Genomic DNA, 19228 nt, shown 5'->3' with positions numbered 1-19228 from the left:
CTTGCGACATCACCGACGCGCGTATGAGATCCATTTACAAATTGTCAAGAGTGCTTGTTTTAACAGACGCATCATTCTTATACAGAGCCAAGATGAAGACGGCATCGTTGTTCGTCAGTATTTTGTTTCCATAGCACATTAACAAAACATTTAATGACACTAATAACACTAAAAACAATACAATTACAAAATATTAATGATAATATCACTAAAATTATACAGGCCTAATAACAGTCTTTAGTTCACGAACGCAGCACAACTCTGCCGTCTGTGAAAATCAAGTAATATTCTTCTTATTGTTTCACTGTCAATAATGTAAGCCCACAAGAGAAATATTAAGCCAGTAAATTAAGATAGTTGCTATACCGTTATAGCCTATCCATCGTCGTCTCTGAGAGAACGCGCCGTTAATGCAGTGAAAGCTCAGTCCGTTTCTGCTTTCACTTTCAGGGAATGAGCGCGTTACGTTATTAACTCGATTATGCTGAATAAACTGACAATGCATGTCATGTAAACACATTAACCCGTTTCCCTCTATCGGAGTCAAGTCATAAGTTTAAGTATAACCGATCGACTTTTAGATAGTTGCCGGCATTAAAACACAACCCGCGTTCTGGGCTTATTGAAGTGCGATATGTGAAGTGCATACAGACAGAGAGAGCACTGGTAGGAGGACATATATCACAAACTCCGACTCTTTCTTGACCTAAGAAATTATTAAAACGTGTTCCCATCTCGTGCAGAAGTACACTCAAAATGCTGCATCTGTAACGGCATGAGAGGATAATGTGTGTCCGTAAATTTCCCGCTGACATGTTGAAATACTCTGAGTCAGATACAAGAATGATTAGGATCTTTTTTTACCTCACTATACCGGGAAATAACCTGATTTAGCCTATTAATAAACACTCCACCTTTGCTAGCAAAATAGAAAACAATTCTCATATATAAAACGAACTAATAAAACAAGCAAATTAACGAGTAAATAAGCAAGTTAATAATCAAATAAGTAAGCCCCGCCCCCCTCACGATAATATCGTGTATCGCCGATCTCACAGGCTGACGATAGGACGATATGAAAATGGAGCATATCGCCCAACACTAACCCACACATGATTTCCACAATGCAGAAAACGTGAACGGAATCACAGAATCCATAAGAATGTAAATCGGCATTAAACAAAAGTAAAAGTAAAATAAAATATCAAAATAATGTCTATAATAATATGTAAGAAATGGTTTAATAGGTTATGACATTTGTTTGTGATGTTAAGATGCGTTCTGTGTTCTCGCGTCCTGAGTTTGTTCTTTGAAGGTAGCCTGGCAAGACCGGTCTCCACGAGAAAGCAAGTCTGTTCTTTGTGTTCTTGGAATTGAGAAGTCTTTGTGTGGTCACCGTTACCTCTGAGTTTCATACTTCCGGGCTGACTGAACTTACTCCAGACTGTAGTTTTGGAACATACCTACCTTGAATAGGCAAACTCTCAATTGAGAGTTCAGGGTATATGTTAACCTTGATTTCTGGAATACCCCCCAGATCTGCTCTGAGAGTCACTTCACAACTATTTCACCATTTAATTTGATAAAACTATCGTCATATCATATACACAGTGTATTACACACAGAAACTCGAAGGTCTTCACGACAACCTGTCAAAATAAAAGTTTGGTTTAACTTGAAATTATACAAAATATATTGCTATTGCACAATAGTGTACTACTTCAGGTTATAATAATAATAATAATAATACAGTTTATTAAAATGTACAGAAACTCAAAGGTATGAATTACAACCGACCAAAATAAAGGTTTGGTCTAACTTGAAGTAATGTTGAAAGAAATATTTTACTATTGCACTTATTAAAGTAACAATGATAATAATACATTTTATTAAAACGTTTTTGAGGAATATCACACATATAAACAGTAAACTTGCCAATAATAAAGGAATTATTAATTTTTCTTTTGATTACATTTTAAAAGAATAACTACATTGTTAGTTTTATAAATTGATTTGATTACCACTATTTTTTAAATAAAATTTGTATTTTACATTACAATGTTTGTATATTCTTGTAAAATAAGCCTAAACTATAAACCGGCAGAATCTTAAAAAGAAACGTGATACAGATTTCTGATCATACCGCCTAGCACTAGGTGGATGGCACCTCTCGGCAGAGACCTGTCCCGCTATTTTAAACAACTATGAAGAGTTATGCAGGGTTTTGCCTTGCTCAAAATTTGTCTCACATGCAGTTTCAATTAGTTAATAATGAACATAATTCTGTAATTGCAAGTTATAGACTGTCAGTTTTATCCTTGTCAGGGCTCCAGACTAACATTAGCCGCGTTTCCACTGTCGGGCCAGGGCCGGGCCGTGCTAGTGCGTGCCAGGGCCAGTCGCGTTTCCACTGTCACTTCCGGGGCTTGATCGGGGCTTACTCGGGGCCAACGGCCAGGATTTCTGGCCCGTCGAATACCTTGGGCCAAAGCGGGCCAGCTCGGGCTAGAGGAGTGGTTACCAACAGAGGCGGAGTTCACCTGAGTCGGGAGACGGCAGCGCCGGATGATTCTGTCAGCATTAAAGACTTTTAAAATAATTTAACTCGCGTTCATGTTTGAATGCCTTCTGTTTGTGATGCAAAAGACTATGCGCGCGCTAACCGTTACCATAGTAAACATAGTAAACGCTTGAAGATACGCATAGTAAAAAAAACATAGTGAACGCTTGAAGAAATCAGACCAATCATAAAGGCTATCACAGTCATGTTTTTATTTTATCTGTCAGTAGCCTACGTCTCGTCTCTTACCGGACTATCATAAAATAAAGTAACTTTTTTTTCGGGGGCTTCCTCTGTTTCTCTGAATGAAAATATCTGTATGGGAGTCGAGAGAGTGCTAAAGCTCCTCAGGTCGTATGGCATATATTTGTAGAAATTATCATTCTTTCTAAATGTGATGTAGCCTAAATATGTCCTGTAACTACCAGATAAAGAAACAGATGCGACTGAAGAAGTGTGTCCTCTTTCTTTTGTGAAATAGACCTAACGGTAATTTATTTCTGAGTGACTAATGTGCAGTTTTGACATAAATTAATTCATTATGATCAATGTATCACTTTTTATTGTAAACCTGTGGTAAAACATCGATGCTTGGGTTTTAAATATTCAAGCAAACAAAAAGCCAGCAAATGGCCGCTTTTATCATGTTTGTTTTCAACGCTGTTTCCAGTGATTTCTGATTAGTTTTCTGATAAAACTTCCATTTGTTGGTGAAATGATGGGTTAGTGTGACGTTGTTCCAGAGAGGCGTGTTACGAGCGCTGTGGAGCTTCTGGCCCGACAGTGGAAACGCAGGCCCGGTGCTATTAGCCCGAGGCTATTAGCCCGGCACGGCCCGTTTAAAGCCCTGGCTCGCACTGGCCCGACAGTGGAAACGCGGCTATTGGAGAGCAGTAGCACTGGTGCCACTAAGCTCTGCAGATGGTGGCGATAGCACCACAATGTTTCTCCTGGTTTCCACATCAGTGCTGTTTGATCTGATATCTATGGTTTATAACAGAGAATTCTGCGTTGAAATTTAACGCTTCTTCTCACTAGATCTCGCAGTGATGTTATTAATTCTGCAGCGAATTCAAAAGCTTTCTCACCGGATCTCCCAGCACTGTGTAATAACGGTGTTGCATGGTCGAGAACAATCCGCAAGTAATCCTGTAGCTCGCGCTGTTTAATTATTGGTCCGAGCTGATAAACGGTTCACGCAATGCAGCTCGAACAAGTAGCGCGGTATCATTTCACTTTTGTTTAGTTTGTCGCTTGATCTTGACCTGCAGGAAAAAAGCAAAATGTGACCATGGTGTCAGTCTGGAGCCCTGCTTGTGGAAAAGCTGTTCTGTTCTCATGCTCTTATGGCTTTGTTTGACATTAAATATCCCAAGAGATTATTTAAATCAATAAGAGCCTGATGAAAGATCAAACATGGTAAAAAAAAAAGTGGTCTAACCAGTCAGAATATGTTAATTCAGTCCTATATATGGGGTGTTTATTATATTGACATGTATGTAGTAATAGAGGGTGAGACTGCACGATTAATCAAAATGACTACTATCGCGAAATGGCTTAGTGTGTTGGCGGTCCGTGATTTAGAATGAAGTGTGACACTGTGTGCATTTACACATGATTTTCAGCGTCTCGCGTCTCAGAGCATCTCGGTTTGCAGGAAATGCTGCTCCATACAATCTCATCTCTGTCTGTGCTTTGAGTTTGCAATGCTTATTCCATGTATTGGGAACACAACTTGTGGCAATCATCTTTCGAAGCTTGTAATGAGAAGCGCTTATCCACCTTTTTCCTAACGAGCCTAATGTGTTTTAGATTATGGGAGGCACTTCCGGTTTGGGGAAGTTCCACTTAAAAAGACTGAAACAAATCATTTCAAATCATAAAGTTGCACTACAAATAATCCTTTTCCAATAATCCCTACGCCAGTTTGACTGTAATAATTCCCTTCATGTTCCATTTTCAGACCTAAGGAAAATAACGTAATGCTTGGTATTAAAAAATAATAATAATTTGGCATTTCTTACCACTACACCTAACAATCAGTTCAATATTTTTCCCAGTTTACTTGGTTGGGATTGACAGGCCTTTATCTACCTAATTTTTTAAGTAAGAGGAGGCTTGGCCATTTCTTGAACGTCTGGGTCTTCCGGTGTCATCTGCTTCCAGTTATTTTAGCTGTGCGAAAACAGCCTGTTATGCTTGAAATTGCAAACAGGTATTTTAGTGCGTTTATGATCACGATAATGAAATAAAATAAGATATTATATTATTTTAGTAACGTGATCATAAACAGACTAATAGTTTTACCATTTACTGCACTTTGTTATTCTTCTAGTTGCCTATAGTGGTTAATGAATTGAAAGTCTCACACATTCACAGAAAATAGCTTACTTCTGCATTGCAAAATAAGGTGGATACTAGAGAATGAAGTTATTGTTTCACAAGTGTACTTGGATGCTTTCTGCTTGCTTGAATTCTGACGTAACCATTTCCAACACGTCTGTAGCAATAGACTGTCCTTTTATAGTACTAAGTGTTAACTAAATGACATGTGAGCATGTGCTATGTCACTCAGATAGTGTCAGCATCAGATCGTATGATGCTGATGATTGTTATCAGATTCTTTTGGTTGATCTGTTAGTGATGCAGTGTCATGTGAAATCAAACTCCTGAAGTTGTTAAGGTTTGGTAGCAACATGTCCAGATTGGTTAACATCTAGACAAAGTGCATTAAGAAAAATGCAAATCTGATATCCACCTGGAAAGCAGGTGTGAGTTCTTGTGTGCGTTAGTCTTTTTATCGTATGTTAGTCCATTAGATGGAGTTTTTGTGTGAATCTGAGTGTGTTTGTGTAGAGTTTTGCGTGACCACAAATGGAGAACTGAGAAGCTGACTGAATTCACAACCTTTTTTTGCGGTAGCCACACTGTTACACTGCTGCAGGAAAGGGCAAAACTTCACAACTAAGACACTTGTTGATGTAGAGGACAGATTTCTTTGCTTGCTCATTGGCTTGTGATCCAATCACATCGTAGCAACCATTTCTAACCAGTGGGATGTCTGTCAAGAGGGCATTTTTTTACTGTGGAAGTCTGGGATCTCTTTCCACTGCTGAGAACGGATGGGTGGTTTTTGCCATAGTTTGGTTTGTGGAAATGTTAAATATGAATCCCAACTATAAAATTTGCAGAGCATGAATAATTGTGAATAAGATGAAGTTATGTTTTCCCCTATGGTGGATGTTTAATTTGGGATCCATTTGATGATCCATTCATTTCTAAATTTATCACAAGCAGCTGGCTAATTATTTTGCCGTTGATTGAGATCATGTGTTTGGTTCTCAAAAGCAGTTTTGGGCTATTCTTCTGGATTCTCTCTGATCTGTTTTACACAAGTTCTAATATATTGGATAGTTGATACAAATTTCTAATACCAGATAACAATTTGTTGACAGAATTTAAGGAGATCTGATCAGTGATGTTATAGTTGCGTATGAATGTCTCAAGATAAGTGAGGCTTTTTCACACAAGTCGGTTTTCTAGTTTTAAGTTTGTACCTAAATAATTTCACATTATTACACCAAAAGTTAGAACTGAATTAAATCCTTCCTAATAAATGTATTTCGCAGTCTGATACCTTTGGTGTAAAAGACAATTATAAAAACAATTTGGTGACAAACAAATTGTTTGGAAACCACAAGACTCTACATGGGTTAGTAGAATTGTTTCCCTTGAAGACAAACCTCACATATTATGCTGTAATTATAGCCCATGGAGATGCACTATAAGAAGACACATTAGCATTCAAAAGTTTGGGGTTAGACTACTACTTCTTTTGAAGAAATTGAAGATGTATTAAGTTAATCAAAAGTCACAGTAAGGACTTAGCATTGTTGCAAACAATTTATTTCAATTTTCTGTTGTTTATTTGAATTTTCTATTCATAAAAGAAACTTTAAAAAACTCGTTTTCACAGTTTCCACAAAAATATTAAGAAGCAACTGTTTTCAACAACAACAACAAAAATTCTTGAGCACCAAACCAGCGTATTAGAATAATTTCTGAAGGATCATGTGACAGTGAAGTAATGGCTGCTGAAAATTCAGGAATAAATTACATTTTAAATTATATATCACAATATTACTGTTTTTACTGTGTTTTTGATCAAATAAATGCAACCTTGGTGAGCATAAGAGACTTCTTTCAGAACATTAAAAACTCCTACTGACCCCAATCTTTTGAACGGTATTGTATTTTGAAGAATGTCAGTGGGGTACGAAACAAATGATGACAGAATTTTCATTTTTGGGTGAACTATTCCATGAAAATATTATAAAGTAATGATTACTTAAAAACGTATTACTGTGTGAATTATGGGCATTTGTGATATGCAAGGATATTTCTATCACTTTAATCTAAACGGCTGTATAATGATGTAAAGTTGCAGTGAAAATCTCAGAAGTGGTTCATCCTCTCCCAAATTGTAATTGGTTCTGTTTGTGGGAAATCCAAAAGTTTGAGAAGCTGGGTGATTGTAGCCAAAGGGATGGGTTTAGTCATTGGTAGCTTGATTTATTACAATTGACACTTACTAAATGCTAACAGCTTGTTCACTGAGAATTGCATCAAGCTCAAAGCAAGCTGCCTGAGTTTAGCTTTCAGCAGACAAACCCTCAGGCCCTGTTGCTGTCCTTTACACACACACAGTCTCACATTATCTCACATGCACACACTCTTGGGCATGGCCTGTTTGTCTTGAGTGGAGAGGAAGTGGTCAGAGCTTGTAGGCTTGTCTTCATAGCTGTGTTATTTCTTGTTTGTAAAACAAGAAAAACCATGCACTAGAAATTATTCTAATACACTGTGATGCTGCAGATGTCCTGTGTTGAAACTCAAGTGCATACTGTCCCAAATGGTTGTTCCTTCCAGTCATTAATGTTCTGACAGTTATGTTACTTTCTGCATGTCATCATGGTGTCGTGTGAAACAGAGGTGGTTGTGTTTCCGATTGAAAGGTCTGCAGCAGAATAGAGAAGTGGTTACAGTCAGTTAACATCCATCACTGGGTTGAGGTCATACAACATGTTGAAAAAGGCATCTAATTTAAAAAATATAGGGTTTCATATTTTTAGCTTGTATATTCTAAGGGAGGACGCACTTCCCTGTCATATTAATATTCTCACTTTCTTTTTCTTTTGTCTATAATGTTTGTGTGAGATTTGTGAGTGATGAGATTTTCAGCTGTCGTGAACAGATCAAGACATTCTGAGAGCATCACAGTGACGACCAATGCTTATGTAAAGGAAACAGCGCCACCTGCAGGAAACTATGCGTTATTCACTGTACTGAAGCCATTAAGTCATAAACAGATCATGTGTTTCAGGTAAAGATGCGTAGTCATTGAGTCACACGATAAATGAAGACTGTTTAAAACATACAGGTGTGTGATTCACTGCTTTAACAAAGCAGGTTGTGAAGGGAAAGAGGTGTGTGAGTTTGGCTGATAACGTCTTCTTCATTCTTCTTTAATAGGCCAGAGGCCACGCCATGATACATCTAATTATTTGACTTGGGATTTTAGAATAAAATATATGTGGATATATGGATTGTGTGTATTTTAAATACAGCAATGAGTCACTTTTTTCACAATTTTCTGAATGACAGCGTGCTGCGTGTCATCTTTTTATAGTTCTTTGCGGATGCGGGTCAGTCCAGGACCATGATGGTCTGTTCACACTGGAATCTGATTTTGGCCACATTTAAAACAACAATGTGAACAGCTATACAAAAAAATCGGATCTGAGCAATAAATCGGAATTGAGCGCTAAGGCTCGCATTGTGAACAATAGACTAAGAGTGAACGAGTTTTAGATGAGGAGGTTCTGTTTGAATGGGTAACTAAATCACAAAACCCCACTGAGGAGAAGTATGAAAACTAACGAGTTCAGCACTGAACACACAGCCATCTGCTCTCCATATCTGATCCAACCGTTCCGTCTTTCTTTTCACTGTTTCATTTCTACAGCTGTCAGCTACTGATTCTTGATTGATCAATAACACATTCACATTCTCTCTCTCTCTCTCTCTCTCGCTCTCTCTCTCTCCCTCTTTTTTAGGTGATGATTTCTCAATCATCCAGCAGGAGATTTTTATGGTGAAGGAATGCACCCATCACAACATTGTGGCTTACTTTGGCAGTTACCTCTGGTAACAATGGATAACTAGATTTTTCTATAAATGGATTTATTTTAGATACCTAAATTATGATGTATTTAGATGTGCCTATATTGTGATGTATTTATTTAAATCCCTCAAATTTGAGTTTATATACGTTTTGTAAAGATATCTCTCTGTCTCTCTTTAGCCGTGAAAAATTGTGGATTTGTATGGAATACTGTGGTGGAGGATCCTTACAAGACATTTATCATGGTAAAATGGTTGTGTGTTTAAAAATCTCCATGTTGAATTGACACCCTCTATTTTTATCCTGTATGACACCACTGAACATGTGTGTTTGTGTACATGTGCAGTTACAGGTCCACTCTCTGAGCTTCAGATCGCCTATGTCTGCAGAGAGACGTTACAGGTAAGATCCTTCAAACACTACCATGGTCTAAAGGCCTGTTCACACCAAGGACGATAACGATAACATAAAAGATATAGTTCTAAAAAAAAGAAAGAAATATAAAACAATAGCAGAGTCCACACCACAACGGCACAGAGCAACGATATCATTGAAATCACGTTTAGAACGATTTTTCCCAGCTAATGAACGATTTTTTTTTTTTACTGCCATTCAGAATCCATTCTGCTTTAAAGAGCTCAAGCTTTTAAAGTGGCAAATGAAATAACTGAAGCGCACGCTTAGAATAAACATAACTATGTCGTCCACTAATGTGGACACTAATATAGTTATCGTTATAGTTATCGTTCTTGGTGTGAACTGGCCTTAATGCTGTAGAGAGTCTTTATTAAATTAATCCTTTAAACATCTTGAGATGATTCAAGTGTGTGTATGTGTTTAGGGTCTGGGTTATCTGCACTGCAAAGGAAAGATGCACAGAGACATCAAGGTAATACAGCGTTATAATCAATGTATCTTTTTGGTTTCTTCCTGTTTCACATTACATATTTTCCCCTGCTTGTTAATAACTCTAAGCTCATTGTGCAATAGGGGGCGAATATTCTGCTCACAGACAATGGAGATGTCAAATTAGGTGAGAGATTCACAATAAAATTGCTGTGTGTGGTTGCGTGTTACTGAATTTGACTAAACAAATTTCTCCCCTTTTTGCAGCGGACTTTGGAGTTGCCGCTAAAATAACAGCCACCATGGCAAAAAGGAAATCCTTTATTGGGACGCCTTACTGGTGAGCCCCATTCTGTCTGTATATGATTTGTGATGAACCTACATTTGAAAGTACATTTAAAAAGTCTGGAAAGGATATTAAAAAATGAAACGACATCATAATAAACATCTAGAAAACAAGGGTAGAGTCTCATAATCCAGAATGTAAAATGGAAATCTGCCATAAGAACAGTAGAGCACATTTAGATGCAGTTTAGACTGTGAAATGATAAAACATTCAAAGTCTTCCAAAAGACTATGAAACGTGGCAATAAATGCCTCATTTAGGATAGAACGGCTCCCTTGGGATTTCTTGGAATCTGGGGTGGGCAACTTGTGCCAACACAGGCGGATGAACGAGGATAGACACACTAAGTGCACGTGAGGTACAGATTACAAGACAAGAATGCAGCTCTACAAGTTTCTGTGAACGGAACCGTTTTGAGTCGGAACTTTGTGTCTTTTCCTAATGAATAACAGATAAAAAGAGGAATAGTCTATTTCAGTTCACGATGATCTTTGGGAAATGAGCACACAGGCAGAACCAGACGTTATGTTATGTTCACCGTAATGTTAGAAACACAGACAGTTGTCATACATAGAAAACCTGGAAATTTAAGGCAGTCGTAAAATTGTTTTTAAGGCCTGGAAAAATAATTTCAAAAAGTTAAAATCTCAAAAAGTCACAGACATTTGTTCATATCTAAACAATTTCATAACCTTGCTATTAATGTTGTGTATATATATTAGGAGTGTTATCTCACTTTTCGGACAAACTTTGGGAGCCGATTCTTGAAACGGGCGGTGGAGGTGGTTTAGACGTTCCAGGCTTATAATAATAATAATAATAATAATAATAATGCAAATTAACAAACAAGTGAAGATGACACACAAGTGTATTAAAGCAAAAGAAAGCATATCTTAGTTCTGTGAAACACAGCAAAACCAATGTTACTCACATATTGAGAAGAAATAAAGCAACATCAACGTCCGTTTTCATGTCTCTACCTCTCGAGGGTCCTACTTCTTGCCTGATCGTAACCATTCTTTTTAAAGTTATATTCCCCTGGTCTTTTCCTCTTTTGTATTTTCTCCCTGATCTCTCTCTTTCTTCAGTCATTCTGCTAATGTCTGTCTTGTGCACTGAGCTCTCTCTCCTATACGTCCCTTACTGCTGATTGGCTACAAGTGTTTTGTTGCTCGGTCCAATCCACTTTTCAACAAAGTTATTAAAAAATTGCTTACAGCGCCTGTAATGTCGTGTCTGGTCTGTGTTTGTGTGTGTAGGATGGCTCCAGAGGTGGCGGCAGTGGAGAAGAATGGGGGTTATAATCATCTGTGTGATATCTGGGCTGTTGGAATCACATCCATAGAACTGGCAGAGCTACAGCCACCCATGTTTGACCTCCATCCGATGAGGTACACACACACACACACACACACACTTGTTGCCAATGTGCAGATATGTTTTAAACCAAGGCATTTGCTCCAGGCCTCAGAGTTATTGTGAATCTCAATAACTTAATTATACACAGAAATAATTAGAGCCATTAAACTACCACCACATCCTCATTATAATAATTATGTAATTTTTTTTAAAATCTTTGATCTCTTTTTATCTCACTTTTTGTGTGAATGTGCAGGGCTTTATTTCTGATGTCTAAAAGCAACTTTCAGCCTCCCAAGTTAAAGGACAAGACCAAATGGTGAGTCTCTCTGGCCTGTTTTATGCTCATGTTTGCGTATTTGAGCAATACAGAAATATAGCGTTTGTATTCTGAACGTAAATCATCTCTTTACCTTTCTGTCTGTCTCATCTGTCTTGCTTTTCCACAGGTCTACAGCCTTCCATAATTTTGTTAAGATTTCTCTTACTAAAAATCCGAAGAAGAGACCATCAGCTGAGAAGCTGCTTTCGGTAAAGATTTCCTCTGAAGCTCCATTTTATCCATTTATGGTTCCACACAGTTCATCTGTTTAACTCATTTAGTGGAAATGTTATGTGTACATGCAATGAAATACGTGCTGCATCCCAGTTCGCATACTATCCATCCTAAATGGTATTCAAAATTAGTTAAAACGGTGACAGCTACACACTCAAAAGTACTTTTTCTTCACAAACACAGTACATACTTTTAGGGCATAGTATAATTAAGTGAATTGGGACACAGCAATAAACTCTGTCACATATAATATAGAGAATTGTGCACTGACCTCTATATCTTAAAAAATCTCTTATGCTTAACAAAGCTCCATTCATTTGATTGAAAATACAGTTTAAAAAAAGTAATATTGTGAAATATTACTACAAGATCTTTGATGAATAGAAAGTTCAGAAGAACAGCATTTATTTGAAATAGAATTATTACTGAATATGAATATTACAGAGGCCACATCACAAGCAGCCACTCACTACGTTGTCTCTGTGTTTGTGTGCAGCACTTATTTGTGGCTCAGACAGGTTTGACTCGACGGTTAGCTTTAGAGCTACTCGATAAGATGAACAACCCGGATAATCATCAGTCTCACTTCAGCCAAGGAGATGAAGATGACTTGGAGGTAAAACACATTTTAAGATTAAATCTAGATTAAATCAAGGTTTATCTAATAATTCTGTTGCACCAACCTTTAAACCTTCTTTAAAAATAAGCAGGTTTACATTTAAACCATCATTTTGATCCTGGAGTTAATTTATATTTAAGGTAGATTAACTTTAATCCTGTTGTTCCATAACTTTAATGTTAAAGTCCATAACTGTCATGAACTGCATTGTTTTATCATTTTTTAATATTTCTTGGGGTGCACTTATAATGTTAGTATGATTTTTACATCAAAAATGGTCATGATTTGGAAATAAAAGGCATTTTTCCTTCCCTGATTTTATCCTCTGATTTGAATGCTCTGTTTAAAGGTGTCTGTATGAGACTTCAGTGAAAACGGCCACTGCTGTGATTGGCTAACATCTTTGCATTTGAAATGGCTATTAGCTAGTATGAAATCTCTCGAAAACTTTTAGCACATTTTTACTATTATAGCTCTCAAGGTTAACTATTGATTATAGAATTATACTATACTATATGATTATATAATTATATTTAGATCTATAGTTTTATATTTATATCGTGGCATGAAAGGTTGCAGTGATGAGCATTGTAGCCAATCACAGAGTTGAGCGCATGAATGCAGTGATCTCATCATTACAACTCGATTTCTACACTCACGAATGCCTTCATCATAACTAACAGTGCATACACGATGTAAATAAGTGATTTTGTTGATTATAACGTGAGTTTTGGCGAGAGTCACTGATAAACTTGCACTGTTTGATTGACAGCTCCAGCGATTGTAAACGGAGCGTTCTTTGATTGCTTTCTATAATTTAATCACAGTTTAAACAACAGATTATTTTCATCCTACTAAGAGAAACAATGTGACAAAGTTTTCCATTTAGTCACTGGTTTGATTTGCTATAAACAATTTTGAGACTAAGTCACTCTGTGAATGCCAGTTGTTTTTTTCTTATCTCGGTTGTTTTGTCATAAGTTATTACTCCAATAATTGATACTATAAATATATTTCCAGGCTTATGAAATCTGTACACACTGCCACAATGTTTTCACTACCTGCTTGATCAACCCTTTATTCTAAATGTCTCTCTGCATAGCAGTTTATAAAGACAGCTGACATTTTACAAGTTTATTTCCTTTATTGGCAAAAGCTACTTATGTCAGAGAGAGAGTTTCTAGTGGTCAATAAAGGAGGAAATAGAGTCTTAACATTGTTGCTGTTTATTTACAATGGCGAATCCATCATGTTCAACACAACTGGATTTAAAATAAAACCCAGTTCAACAAATCCTGAATTAGATTTAAACTAAATGTAATCCTTATTGGTGCAACCCACCCTATGGTAAATGTGTGCGAACAATTGTGTGTGGTATACATATTTTTACCACGTTTCTTTCTCTGGTTCGCAGCCGCTTGCAGAGCGCCACACCATCCGCTCGTCCCACAACAGGAGCTCTCGTGCTGAAAGAACCCAGTCACAGATCAACTGTACGTGAGCGTTTGTCAATCATGATGATGATTGAGTTTCCAGATGTCATGAAAAATAATGTTATTGTCCTTAAAAGATAAACCAACCTCCCTCTGAGGATGTCCTAAACAGAATTATTTAGATTCTAGAAAATGCTGTTTTCTTTTATGTTTAGAATGTGGGTTATGGCCAATATTTATTACAGTCTACCACGTCGTTGCTCAGAAGTCGACATGTGTTTGACCTTTATTTGTGAACGTGAGACCACAGACCACAATCATAAGTGCCTTCACTTGGTCTCACTCGGTTCTTGAAGAGAGTTTTAGCTGCTTAGTTCAACTTCAGATAGAACTGCAAGCCTTGAGCCTCCCTGTGGTGGAACATGGTACTACATGTGAGGGCTTCAACTCGAACCTTGTGAAGCAACTCTTGTGCAAAAGCATTCCAGTAGAACAGAATGAACAGAATGTTAAAGATGAGTGCAGATAAGTTATGGTGACATTTTTCATCTCAGTGTCATGCTGGGTAAATACACTAGTATGCATTAAAGATTTTTCTCTTGTCTCTGTATTTCAGTTGACAAGCTTAAGTTTGAGCCTCCCCTGAGGAAAGAGACTGAAGCGAGTGCCGAGATGGTGAGAGAAATATCACAGATTGTCCACACATCACTAATATTAATATACACTACTGTTTGAAAATTTGGGTCAGTAAGATATTTTGTTTTGTTTTTTCAAATGAAAGAAGTTAATACTTTTATTCAGCTAGAATGCATTTAATTGATCAAAAGAGACAGTAAATACATTTACAACGTTACAACATATTTCTATTTCAAATAAATGCTGATATTTTACATTTTCTCTTTATCAAAACATCCTGGAAAAAAGAGACTTCTTTCAAAACCAATAAAAACCGACCCCAAACTTTTAATGGTAGTGGTGCGTGTGTGTATATATTTAAATGTATACATGAACTATATATACATACATACACAAACTCCAGAATAATCCTGCACTTCAGTAAGCTTATAGTGTCGTCCTTTAGTACGCTTGAAACCAAACATGTTCCATGCAGAAATCTGCATGATTCGATTATTTGCACAAGTCAGGTGTGCATTGAAACCTGACTGACATGTATTTAAATGAGTCTCTATATCAAACATTTCTTTGTTTCTTTTTTTTTCCAGGATGTCACTAAAGACAATGATTTCTCCTCCCCCTGGAGCCCGTTTACCGAGGGTCCCATCACCTCCAGGTAACCATTAAAAGTCCTCTGAATGACTTTATGAACCGACTTGTCTGCATGAACGCGCCTCCAGCAGTCACTTCCCTGTACTGTCTGTGTCATCTCTGTACGCACTTCCTTCTTTCAGCAGCATCTCACATGAGCTCTGCCTGCATTCCCTCTACTTTGACTGTTCTGTTGTTTTCTTTCTTTTTCCCCGTTTTCCTTTCCTCTATCCCTTTGTGCACTCCTCTGCTGAAGGAGTCTTCTGAAGAGCGTTGAGGAAGAGTTGTTTATACGGTAAAGAATTGGTTTGTGTAGCTGTTATATAACGGATCCATAGAAACTTCCACGCAGGGTTTAAAATTAACACTCACCAAGAGCCCAAATGAGATAAAAATGGGGTTTTAGTAGTAAAAATTCTTAATGAAAATGAATGCATGGTGTAAATAATTTATTTATGAGTGATACGTTTTCCATTGGCATCCAAATTTTCAATTTCCATCCACCATTGGCAGGTGTGGCGAAAGGTTAATTTTGTGCCCTGATTACACCACACAAAAATTGCAGATTCATCTCTCCCTGGAAACACCTGGGGTTCAGTTTTTTTTCCAACTGTGTACTAAGTAGCCCTTTCTGTCTGTTTCTCTCTCTCTGTCTGTCTCTGAAGAGGGCATTTGGCTCCATTAGAAGATGCTTTTGAGGACGTTGATCTGTAAGTGTGCCACTTTTAATCATTAAACATTGCCTTAAAGAGTTAATTTTCTTCTTGGGCTTGCTCACTTGGGGTTATAAAGCAACATATTCTGTTAAACTAGTATTGAGTAAATATGTGCTGTGAAAATACAAATAATTAATATTCAATCACAAACAAAGAGCAACTTAGTCACTCTCTCTGTGTTTCATCTCCCCTCTCAGTTCGACTCTTAAACAGGGAGTGCCGCCACCTCTGCCTCCTAAGGTAACTATGAGTTTGTGTATAAGCGTACATGGCTATATTTGTATTTGTTGGCATGTTTTTTTAAATTCCCATTTGTTTTTGCAATCCTCTTTCCCATCAGCCCTCTCAGGCCCGGTCGAGCAGTGTATCTGACGAGTTTGCTTTGATCGAAGGCTGCCAGACCGTGCGGAGGTTCCCGGGTTCTGATAACGGGCCGGTACCAGTGGCTCGCAGGCAAAGCACACCTGAGAGAGGAAGTAACACAGAACACACCAACTCAGACTACCTGTCTGTGAGCATCAGCAGCCCAGGATTGCTCTCACACACCGCAGACCACGGTAAGACCTCACATACAATCATGTTTATGCAGGGCTGCTGTTTGTGTACTACTCTCATATAGGTGTGTTGGGGGCTATAAAGAAGTGTTTTCTAACTGTTTTCTATTTTAATATATTTTAAAATGTAATTTATTCCTGAGTAATTCCATTACTCCAGTCTTTAGTGTCACATGATCCTTCAGAAATCATTCTAATATGCTGATTTGCTGCTCAAGAAACATTTCTTACTATTATGATTCATTTTAAAAGCAGTTGTGCTGCTTGATATTTTTGTGGAAACATATAAAAAAAAATTTTTATAGTTCAAAAGAAAAAAAGAAAAAGCGTTTATCTTTTGTAACCCTAACCCTTTTAATCTATTTTATGCAGACAATTACAAAAAAGTCTTACCGTCCCCAAACTTTTGAACGGTATTGTACGTTCAGTTGCATATTATTGCACAATAAATCAACAGTGGGATCAGAATCCCTTGTTGAATTATACAGTGCTGAATTATACAGTGTCAGTACTCAACAATATTTGACAACTGAAGTTGACCAATCAGAATGACATATTCCAGAGAGTTGTAATAAATAATTAAACCTTTCAAATTTCTCTCTCACTCTATGTAGAGGAAGATTCAGACGGAAGTGTGAACGGAGATGTGTCAAAATCAACTCCCGGTCGTCCCCTGAGGAAAGAGAGAAAAGATTTCCCAGTAAGTGTGTGAGTCTTTGTGGGTGTGTGTCCTGTTGAGAGGAGTGTGACGCAAGAAGAGAATGTGGCTGGCTCCTCTACTCATTTTTTCTGTTTCTTTTTATAGAAACCTGCTATTAACGGCCTACCGCCCACTCCCAAAGTCCTGGTGAGTGACATCATCACACATACCTTATGCTGATTAAATGCTAATATCTGCCCATCTCAATATACAACAGCTGTCTGCTCAGTCCTTTATTTGAATTCTGTGTTATTATAACTGCCATAATCTCACATATTACCTGTCTGTGTGTCTGTAGATGGGAGCTTGTTTCTCAAAGGTGTTTGATGGTTGTCCTCTTAAAATTAACTGTGCCACTTCATGGATTCACCCAGATACCAAAGGTAAACTCCTGATAACCGATATATGGCTGATACTACATCTGATAATATTTTGTTTATATTAAGTAAATCCATTTATATTAAGTAAATCAGTTTTAAATGCTACAAAGGAATGTAGGCATCACAACATTATAATGTACAGTATGAAAATTATATTGATTTTGAGATTTGGTAAAACTTTTGTTAAATTTAGTGTTATTAAATTAAAAAGGATAGGGTTGATTTTTAAGGTCTAAACATTTGATATGTTTTTGAAAGAAGTCTCTTATGTTCACCAAGGCTGATTTATTTATACAAATAAAGTAAAAACTATTTTGTGAAATATTATTACAATTGAAAGTAACTGTTATCTATTTTAATATAGTTTAAAATGTAATTTATTCCTATAATGGCAAAGCTGAATTTTTAGCAGCCATTACTGTCACTTTTGATAAATTTAATACTGAATTAAATAATTAATTTCTTTAAAAAAAAATCAGGCTGTGAACATTACTAATTGTGTTTGGTTGTTTTTTTTTAGACCAGTATCTGATATTTGGCACTGAAGACGGTATCTACACTCTGAACCTGAACGAGCTACATGAAGCCACCATGGAGCAGGTACTGTCTAAACTCTTGCGACTCACCTTTACCCTCGACCCCAAAAAGACCAGCTGGTCCATGAACTCATAAACTGCTGTGTGGATGTGTTTCAGTTGTTTCCACGGAGATGCACATGGCTGTACATAATCAATAATAATCTGATGTCATTATCAGGTGAGTGAGAGTGATGTGGGAGCAACTCTTCTGTCTTTCTGTTACTGAGATTCTCTGCAGTTCCTACATGATCCCTGTCTGTCTTTCTGTCTCTCTCTGTGTTCACGGCTGATTTTACTGCTTTGCTGGCTCCTCTAATGCCTAAATCACCATAATCAGAAGGTAAAATGTCAAACCTCTGTCTTCTATGGCACACGCTCACATGCTCATCACATCATTTCTAGTCTCATTCTTACTCTGATTCTGATTTTGGTTCAACTTGCGTAACTACAGCTCAGCTTTTCTATGTGCAGGGAGTAATGACTATTCATTTCTGTGGGGCATTATTTCCATTCTCACGAGCACAACTGATGAATTATTTCATATCCTGTGTGTAGTCATACCCTGTGTATTGTACGTATTTTATGCGTGGTATCTCTCGTTCAAAGGGAAGACGTTTCAGTTGTATACCCATAATCTGATTGGGCTGTTTGAACAGCTCAGGAAACCTGGACTGGCCACTCAATTCCACACCCACAGATTCCCTGACAGGATACTGCCCAGGTACACACACACACACAGTTTCTGCACAACATTTTACTGCATATTTGCCATGATCTATTAGCAATATAACATAAAGAAACTCTGTGAATGTTGTTAGCCTTTAGGTTTTCTAAAGACAGTGTTATAAAACTTGATTTTGGCTTGTTTTAAACCCAAGAAGCAAAAATTGTGTAATACATTTTATGTATTAAAATATTTAAGTGAAAAAAATTTGTTACAGTACTTGATCTTTAATCTTTAGTAATAGTTCATCTTTGTTAGCGTTGGTTCATAAAAATACAGCTGTTCTTTGCTAGTTCATTTAAGCTTAGGTCCATTAAATTATATTAACAGATGGAACTTTTGATTTTAATAATGTATTAGTAAATATTGAAATTAAGATTAACTAAGATTACTGAATGCGTTAGAAG

General features: G+C 37.1%; 1 protein-coding gene across 2 annotated transcripts in view; it reads left to right on the top strand.

The window, feature by feature from the left end:
- The window catches only part of map4k5 (mitogen-activated protein kinase kinase kinase kinase 5), a 33030-nt gene that overhangs the window by 6926 nt on the left and 6876 nt on the right, over positions 1-19228 (top strand). Inside the window, exons 4-25 of one of the 2 annotated variants that reach the window (XM_084092345.1) lie at positions 8677-8767; positions 8925-8989; positions 9091-9146; positions 9586-9633; positions 9735-9777; positions 9858-9930; positions 11196-11327; positions 11552-11614; positions 11745-11826; positions 12348-12467; positions 13885-13963; positions 14520-14578; positions 15127-15194; positions 15835-15879; positions 16083-16125; positions 16226-16442; positions 17054-17139; positions 17245-17286; positions 17438-17522; positions 18040-18119; positions 18215-18275; positions 18704-18818. In XM_084092345.1, coding sequence (XP_083948471.1) covers positions 8677-8767; positions 8925-8989; positions 9091-9146; positions 9586-9633; positions 9735-9777; positions 9858-9930; positions 11196-11327; positions 11552-11614; positions 11745-11826; positions 12348-12467; positions 13885-13963; positions 14520-14578; positions 15127-15194; positions 15835-15879; positions 16083-16125; positions 16226-16442; positions 17054-17139; positions 17245-17286; positions 17438-17522; positions 18040-18119; positions 18215-18275; positions 18704-18818 — 1753 coding nt within the window. Of the gene's footprint in view, positions 1-8676; positions 8768-8924; positions 8990-9090; positions 9147-9585; positions 9634-9734; positions 9778-9857; positions 9931-11195; positions 11328-11551; positions 11615-11744; positions 11827-12347; positions 12468-13884; positions 13964-14519; positions 14579-15126; positions 15195-15834; positions 15880-16082; positions 16126-16225; positions 16443-17053; positions 17140-17244; positions 17287-17437; positions 17523-18039; positions 18120-18214; positions 18276-18700; positions 18819-19228 lie in introns of both variants that reach the window. The other variant, XM_084092344.1, reaches the window with a different exon arrangement.

The sequence above is a fragment of the Abramis brama genome (genome assembly GCF_963993115.1).
Source record: "Abramis brama genome assembly, chromosome: 19".
Lineage (NCBI taxonomy): Eukaryota > Metazoa > Chordata > Actinopteri > Cypriniformes > Leuciscidae > Abramis > Abramis brama.
This window is presented reverse-complemented; position numbering and strand designations above follow the sequence as displayed.